Source organism: Alosa sapidissima, chromosome 19 (assembly GCF_018492685.1).
Source record: "Alosa sapidissima isolate fAloSap1 chromosome 19, fAloSap1.pri, whole genome shotgun sequence".
Classification (NCBI taxonomy): Eukaryota; Metazoa; Chordata; class Actinopteri; order Clupeiformes; family Clupeidae; genus Alosa; species Alosa sapidissima.
Genome location: NC_055975.1, coordinates 4459710 through 4468626, shown reverse-complemented (window position 1 = coordinate 4468626; position 8917 = coordinate 4459710). Strand labels below are relative to the sequence as shown.

Here is an 8917-nt window from a genome sequence, read left to right as displayed (position 1 = left end):
ATGCATTATTTCCTGTCTGCCAATGCCATTTATTATCAGTTTGTAAAGGTAAGGCAAAGTAGGATGTAAACTTAACATAAAGTCTACGCCCATTATGATGCAAGGGTTATGATGCAAGACTCACAACACTGATATTAAAACTTTATTTCACTGTACCTGAGTATCATTCTACATTTGCACACAATCAATAGACCTAGTATCTTTATGTTAGCCTTGCCATTATAGACATAAATGTGTCAACTATTCATCTTTACAAAGCATAAAGGGTGTAAACAAATATTACTACACTAGAGTAATCATAATTTCTGTTACTGAGATGTCCCCACCGAGCACTCTAACAAGGCATTAGGGTTAGTAGATCTTGTGCTGTAAATGTTAGTGAGTCAATCCATAGTGGTTCCTCAAGTGTCGGGCAGACCACATGACACTTAAGCACATTTTAATGAGCTCAGATATGTCTTGCGGATTTCAAAGTCATCAGCAGGCCGGTTATAAGCCTTCCACACAGGCTCTCCCACAAACAACCTCATGGCTTTCGCATAGTTCTGGAAGAATAAAAGTACAACAGAGAAAACATGTTAAAGAAGGCCATGTCAAGCCAAAGTACCGGTAACTTGAAAATAGCTGAAATTGAGAGTGATACAAATTTCAAGGGGCTGAGCCTTACTGTTTCGTCCATTGTGAACCTGTGGTAAATGCCTGCTGGCAGAGTGATCATGTCCCCTTTGGACATGGCAATCCTGATCCATCGGTCATCTTTATCCCTGACATCAAAGTAGCCTCTCCCATCCAAGATGTATCGGATTTCCTCATCCAGGTGCAGGTGCTCTTCATAAAACATTTTCAACTGTAGGAGAAAGGAGAGTCGCAGCCATGAAGCCCACTTGATTTGCTTCTAATGGAGAATTAGTGAAAGACACCCATTACGCCTCCATTTTTCAATCTTAAAGGAGAATTCCGGTGTGATATTGACCTAAAGTGTATTGAAACATGATACCGAGTGTGAACGTATGTCTCATAGCCCATCTCGGCTTGTCCCCTGCACTCCAAAATCTGGCGCTAGTTAGCCGATGCTACCAACAGCTTTTTCCAATAGTGGTGCTTCGGCATCGGGCTAGCCATGCAAATAAATCACTGTTTTACACCCATTAACGAGGCTCAATGTATCTCCACACTTCATCGGTAGACTTCCGAGGGCCACACATACAGAAACACAAAACAAAACTTCCCCAAACACATACAGATACAGAGGAACATTCATTACAAAAGGCATCCCCCCTTTTGTCAACTTAAGGATCTTTCCACTGTATCAGAGATGGAAAGTTTTGTGGGAATTTACTAGCAAGTGGAAAATGGACATTCTTCTATAATATACTAATCTAGGGAAGAATTCTAACCAGCTCTGAGATCTAAATGCAAGGTCGTCAGGGCAACATTTATAGAACCACACAGGTAGAAATGCAACAAATGTGAATAAACTGTTTCCAACACCAGTAAGTAAACCAGCAAGCTTTGATCAGTTAGTCTAGTTTTTACAGTAGATTAGATGGTTAGGCCGCCAGTTTTAGACCAAACTTTTTACTGCTGCTTCACACAGGAGTACAGTATACAATTACCTTTTCTTCATAGTTGGGGAGTTTGTCCTTATGTACAGTGATGATGTCCATATATGAATAACCCCTCTCTTTACGGATCTTCTCTAGTTCTGGGTCATTTTCATAGACGTCTGCATTTAACTGTAAAGGAAGAACAAAATATTTAAATTTGCCAAGCTACTAGAAATTAGTGTATTAGATCAGATTTGGATCTTTCAAAACTGGATGGTCAGCATAATACAACATTAACTTTCAATTAGAAGTAGCCAGCAAACATGACATTCTTATTCTTTTTACCAATTCTACTAAATCAACTCAGACTCATACAATTGCAGTACATTTAGTTTTCATGTGACTGCTTATAAATATTGGCAGGGGACCTTTCCTGGCTCCTTCTCTTGTCAGGCAGGTTATTTCATAGGGTTATTTAGTCTCCAACTGATGACGTATGTGCATGTGCTCTCCAATTCATTCAAAGTGGCTTGAACATTCAGGTAATTATCATGACTGAGTTCAAAGTTACATTTGGCTGGTCCATGGGTGTCACACTTTTAAAAACGTGTTGGCTTTTAAATTTAGTTGATGTTCTAAAACACTGGTGTGTATGTTGTTGTAGTATGAGGTCCACTCACAACAACCTTTAGATCTAAAGAACCGTTTCAAACCATTAAACCTGCTGCCACTGTAACAGCTAACAGGCTCATATGGTGACATGTAGGGCCTGTAAAGCCCAGAGAGAGAGACAGACACCATCACCCAGATAGAAAAAAGTAGGAAAAACGCTGAATAAACCCTTCATCAAATGACAGTCGTCTTTGACATTCTCAAAAAAATGCCAAATCTGAGAGAAGGTGATCTGGGGGGTATTCCAAGTACGTGGTTTAGTGACAAACCTGGGTAAGTTAACTCAGAGTAAGTGGTAAACCTCCTACAACAAGAGCCCTATGGTATTGTTTTGTTTGAAGAATGAATCCATGCAGCTCTTCTGTTAGGAGGTTTACCACTTACTCTGAGTTAACTTACCCAGGTTTGTCAGTAAACTACGTACTTGGAATACCCCCCAGCTCATTTAAGATTCTGTTATGGTCTAACATGGTTTGCAAACGGAGGTCAAAGTAAGGGGATGATGTAGTGACGCATGGAGCCGCTGGGTGGCAGTAACGATTTGTAATGGAAACAGGGATAGAGAGCGTAAGGCAAAGTTTGCGTCAACCCCAGTATTGAAGAAGTCATAGAAAAACATACACATTTATATAATATTTATATTTAACCATTTATATCACACATTAATCTCCCTTAAAACCCTTAAAAACAGTAGGCCTACCTACACACCAGCCACTTTGTGAATTAACCTATGCTATGGCCACCACCACATGGTTTTTCTCGCTGCTACAGACCTCTTTTGGAGAATGAGCCAACGAGTCCGAGAAAAATTAGGTAAATATTCGTATTTCTCTGTCTGCTGACCTTCCGTAATCAGTGTATTAGCTATTGCAAAACTCAAACGAGTCCTTGCCAAAATACATCAAAATACAAATATCGAAACAAATCTTTTAACAGCCCGCTGGCGAAACGCAACCCACCTTACCTACTTACCCCCTATTAATGTCCAAATCTTTCCAAAATGGTCTCAATCGTTTGTGCTGATTTGTGCCGTCAAAAGCCTACGACAAACCTAACACAAACGATTGAGACCATGGGCTGGATGACGTCACACGTGTAACAAATAACGTGGAATATCTTAAAAAACATAGTAGCACAAATGTTACTTTTAACGGCACAAATGAGCACAAACGTAGGACAAACGATTGACACTATTTTGGGGAAATTTGAACAAGTATGGGGGGCTGAGTGACGTCACTGGCCAGAAAATGTAAAGTTGAATTACTTAAAACCCTTAACAGCACAAACGATCATTTTTACGGCACAAACCGGCACAAACGAATAGCAGTGTTTTTAATCATTTTTTAATAACATGGGGGGGCAGCTTCACGCAGGCACCTTACCTAACGCTACGGGCTAGCTGCCTAGTTCCCAAACTAACTCCTTTGAGATATTAACAAACTGGTTAACCAAACACGGTTGAAATGACTCAGCACACTACTGTATAGTAGGCCTAGGACCTATATAAACCTCTTGTTAACGCTTACTTTAAGTCAACTTCGTTCCCACCACCATGCACCTACCCACCCTCCAATAGAAAACTCCAATTTTCTGCAGTTCCTCAAGGGATACCGGTTGGTTTGGGACTAGTTTATGTGGTAATCGTTGGTCTTCATCAGAATCGTCCATGTACCATGCATCCATAGCTGACTGTTGATGTATGTAGGGTTATGGTTTGTCAACCAAGTAGATCGCTATCCATTCAACCAGGGGCCTGTACTACGAAGCGGGGTTTCTGGTTTATCTGGGTAACTTCGAGAGTAACTTGATCACGTGTGGCGTAATTTCCCGATTAACCCGTAGGCAACGAAAAGTGGATAGGTTTTAACCGAGGTAGCTATGCTGCCATGGCAATTTACGCTGCATCTCAAACCTGCTCCGACCAGGTTATGTTCTTGGTTAACCCGAGGTTTCCATTAACCACATCCTTTATAAGTAGGCTACCACCCCTCCACTAACAATTTCTCCCGAGACATGTCGGCGTACCTAGATGATCCATACGACATTGGAGCGTAAATCGTGAGGGACTCTCTTCGCAGGGCGAGGGGTTTTAGAGACCGCCAGAAAATATATATATAGCCTACCCGGACGATATTCTCTATGAAGATATAGATTGTCAGCCGAGGGAATTCGTTATCTTTGTCAGATGATCTAGGAAGACGTCTCATAGCAATGCCCGTACGTGGACATTCATGTATTCAATCGGTGATGCAAGAATACTGTATGTCCGAAAATAAATCCGACATAGGCCTACAGTATGCTGAACATCTGAGCAAGAATAGCCTAAAATAAATCGGACATGGCCTACAGTAGGCCTAATAAATAAAAATCACCATTTTAACAAACTTGTTGAATTGAATGTCATATTACTGTACCCTGCACATAAAGGCTACACATTTCCACAGCACCAGAATCCGACCGAATGCCTCCCTCAACCCCCTCCATAATCGGCCTTCCACTATTATTTGCGATGGCCAACTCCTCTGCTACTGTAAAACACTCCTTACAGTACTGTTCAACGACACCTTTTTCTTGTTAGCTGTAAAACAGAGGCCAAGTGAAGGCTATAAGCATACTAGGCCTACATGTTTTCATAATTAAGAAATATTAATGCAAGCTATAACTAGGCTATATAAACCTAGTATTATGAATAATGTGTTTGTGTTTCATTTTCACCTGCTGCCATGTGCGTTTGCAATGGTGTTGCATCTGAAATGTTCACAGGATTAGGCATACACTAAATCAGTCAATGGGGGCTACTTAAACATTCAATTATACTATTACTGTAATCTATATGCCCACTTCTAAATTGTGTTGCATCTGTAGGCATTTCCATGAACTCAAAATAGGCAATTTAATTATTTCAACTCATTTCAGACATTCCGCAAGCTATTAATCCTTCGTAACACATATTTGAAGAACATGTGGAAATAAATCTTTACTAGAACAACTTAACAAAGTAACCCTGGGTTACATCTGGGTAGGTTAAGCTCCCTTCGTAGTACAGGCCCCAGTACCTGCTCCTGACTCGGAAAGGGTTGGCAGTGACGCATATAGCCTACTAACCAACCAGGGTCACCACTATGAAGGTATATTGGGTGCAAAAGTGGCGAGCACATTTAACTGCAGATTTTGCATGTGCACACTAAAGTCATAAATGTGTAACAGTAAAGTTGAAGTTGTACATATTTTTTATATCTTGTTAACACAAAATAGGGGCTACGGGTTCACAAATCCTTTTTACAGGTACACAAATCCTATCCTGTGAGTCACAACTTTCAAGAGTCATATACTCGACACTTTTACTCCAATCGTTGCAGCGCAGTTGGTGTGAAACACATTTGCACATCCGTGTTTCATAATCTGAGAACATGCACAACATTCGTGCGTAAATGTGAACTAATGCATCCGAAGTTGTGCATCTGTGAAATAATTTCTCATTAATAAAATTATAAATATAATATATGTAACAAGTTATGTCTTTTACAACAAACTCACGGTTTTATGCGTTCACTAAACAAAGAATATGGAAATTAAACACCACTTTTCCATCAAAAAGCTTGTTGTAAAAGGCATAACTTGTTACATTTAAGAACTAGGTTCGCTAGCTCTGTGTGTTATGAGTCCCATAGAACAACACTGCCATCTACTGGATTAGAAAGGTAGGCTATTTGTGGATCTGGGTTAGACGCGCCCCTAGCGCCCCTAATTACATTTGCTGCCAGGGCTACAAAATGCAAAATTAGATTTCACAAAAGGCAATTTTCAGTTTTACAAATGCCATTTAATTGACAAATACACATCTACAATTGTGAAAACGAATTTACAAGTTACAAATATAATTATTTCACGTGTGGATTTGTGCGACTTTCATGCGAAGAACGTCTCAAAAACACGTAGCTTTGGAAAACGAAGAATGCGTGTGCTGGTGATCCACAAATGCAGAATCACATTTCACAAATGAAATTTTCGGTTTTACAAATGGCATTTTATTAACAAATGCACATCTATATTTGTAAAAATCAATATACGAGTTACAAACATGATTTTTTTTTATTTGTAGGTATCAAAACACACATGCAAATCAAGAAATATTTGTGGATCCCCCTCTGTGCATATGCAAATATTATTGAGACAAATTTAGTTCTATATCTGACTGACTTTACGCTTTGCATTGGCAAGAACTTCCTAATACTCCACCCTTCGCTTCCACATGGTGGCAGTGTAGGGGAAGATATTAGGGGCCCCAAATCTAAAGAAGCCATCAGTGTTTTTTCACTCAACAAATGCTGTTCTTTGTGATTAGAACAACTTTGTCTGTCTATCACGTTTCCCCTGTCATCTTCTGTCAATTGCCCATGTTATTTTGCCCATTGTAATCTTTTATTTTTATTGACCAGTCTTATTGTCCATTTTCTTTTCAACTCTGTGTAAAAGGCCATCATCCTGAAGCTTATGTTGATGACACTGGTGTTTTGCAGATATCATTTAATTAATCTACCAATTGAGTAGCCTACAGTGCCCTTCACATTTATTGGCACCCCTGGTGAAGATGAATACAAAGAGAGGGAAAAAGCATCTTTTGGCACTTTATGATTGTTTTCACTGTGAAACTATGAGGAAAACATCTATTTTGAAGGGATGTAAATGTATCCTTGTTGTCCTCATTGAAACTAATATAAAATGCTAAAAGAATTTTCTCTATACCTTGTTTTGCTTATCTTTACCAGTGGTGCCAATAAATGTACCGGTAGTCTATTGTGACAGATACTGGTTCCTCATTAACCGTTGTTTATTCAGGGGGGAATTGATTGAGCATTAAGCTCTTTTACAGCAAGGCCCTGAGTTTACAAACAAAGAGAATCAAAACAACTATGTGCTGGACAGAACAGCATGACTCGCCAGCGTACCCAAACCTAGCACAGACAGGCATGAACAAACAAATGAACAAATAGGCCTAATAAACAGTAAAAATAAAAATCCAGGTGCTGGACAGAGCGGCATGACTTTCCAGCGTACCCGCAATCCAGCACACTTATTTGAAATAATTAGGCTATAACAAATAATAATAAAATGTTAAGTCATGCTATTTAATTGTGTAATTTAGGTAATATCAATCAAATTGCAGTTGTGTTGTTTTGATTGAGTACAGATATATCAAATACGAATACCCAATACTGAAATTACTTGGAAAACAAAATAGAAAAAAAAAGAAATGATTTATGAAAATTCATTAAAATGGTGGATATAGTGTTTTGGAACCAAACTCTTCATATAATATAATAATAAAAAAAAAAAATATAAAAAAAAGCAAAACAGACAATTCACAAAACATTTTACAAAATACACACACACACACACACAAAATTAAATTAAAAAAGGCTTAGTGACTCTCCTGGCAATTTAACAACTTAAGTTGCAACATTGTTCTTCAAACTAGACACTAACTGTGTTTTACTAACTGTATTTGTACTGTCAATGCTCTTACTGCAAAGCAAGGATAAATCTAGTGCTATTCTGCTTTGTCAGTATTTCATAATCCACCATGGGCACTTTATTGGCTTGTCTGTGCCATGTTATTGTGGCAGTTAACCAAAAACCACAACAGTCCATTGTTTAAGACTGAAGAGGTGAAAATATGCATCATCACAGGGATTTTAGTTATCTAAGACAGAACGGAGTGGGGATACTGTAAGTCTTTAAAAAACAGGAAATCCCTATCAAAGATTGCTACGAGCGGATAGGGTGTATTTATCAGGATATCAGGATTTCCTATAAAATATTTCCCTAATGAGAGATTTGTTGCACCATACTCATTAAAGTATCAAGTTCAATGTTTTTAAGATGTCATGACACAATAATGTGAACCATAATTTATATTAAATGTATGGTACTTGTGGTCATCAGCCTACAGAATAATGCTTTTTCAGGACAGTGCTGTACCAAGTTTTCTCAAATGTTTTATTTGGGTTTAAGACTTTGCTATGGATTGTGATTACGTCATACAAATGTAACATTTCATTCTGAATTGTCAGAGTATCACCACTGTGACAACCTTCAGACTATAATTAAACTAAATAAACGTCTGTTTAAGTGAAACAGACCACATTGGGTGGCGACATTATGACGTTCAAAATACACTAAATCCTTACTACCTCAGCCTTGGCAAGATCAACTGTCATGATACCACAACTTCTGTGGGAAAGTCTGAAAAAGCATTAAGAAAACAGGCTGAATCTCTCTCGCTCTTTGAGTAATGCATTTTGGAATCCAAAAATATAGTCTATCAAAACAAGAAAAATACATGGTGACATCGCAAACATTAAGAGAGGCTAGGTGTGTACTAACAAAATAAAGTTTCAAATATGTATTATTCTTGGAACATTTTTACGCTTGACACCGTGTTGACCTATACTTTTTGTATACATCAAGACAGACAGATAGACATACATCCGGCCATTCTGTAGCCTAAGGACTGCGTATGGATGGTGAAGTGGTAGTGTTGTGGTACAGTAATGCAGTATGTTACATCATGTTGCTGAGAGTGTGCGACAAGGCTAATTTTATGACACATGCATGCATGCTCGTCTCTATGGGTGTGCTTGTGCTCCACATGCATGCATGCTCGTCTCTATGGGTGTGCTTGTGCTCCACATGCA

General features: G+C 38.7%; 1 protein-coding gene across 1 annotated transcript; it reads right to left on the bottom strand.

The window, feature by feature from the left end:
* Positions 1-129: 129 nt before the first annotated feature.
* On the bottom strand, positions 130-4033 carry adi1 (acireductone dioxygenase 1). Its single transcript, XM_042071589.1, has 4 exons — positions 3786-4033; positions 1617-1736; positions 668-847; positions 130-545 (listed from the first exon to the last, which is right to left on the bottom strand). Exons 1-4 carry the CDS (start codon positions 3900-3902, stop codon positions 429-431), a joined length of 534 nt encoding a protein of 177 aa, XP_041927523.1. The 5' UTR covers positions 3903-4033; the 3' UTR covers positions 130-428.
* Between the last annotated feature and the right edge of the window lie 4884 nt (positions 4034-8917).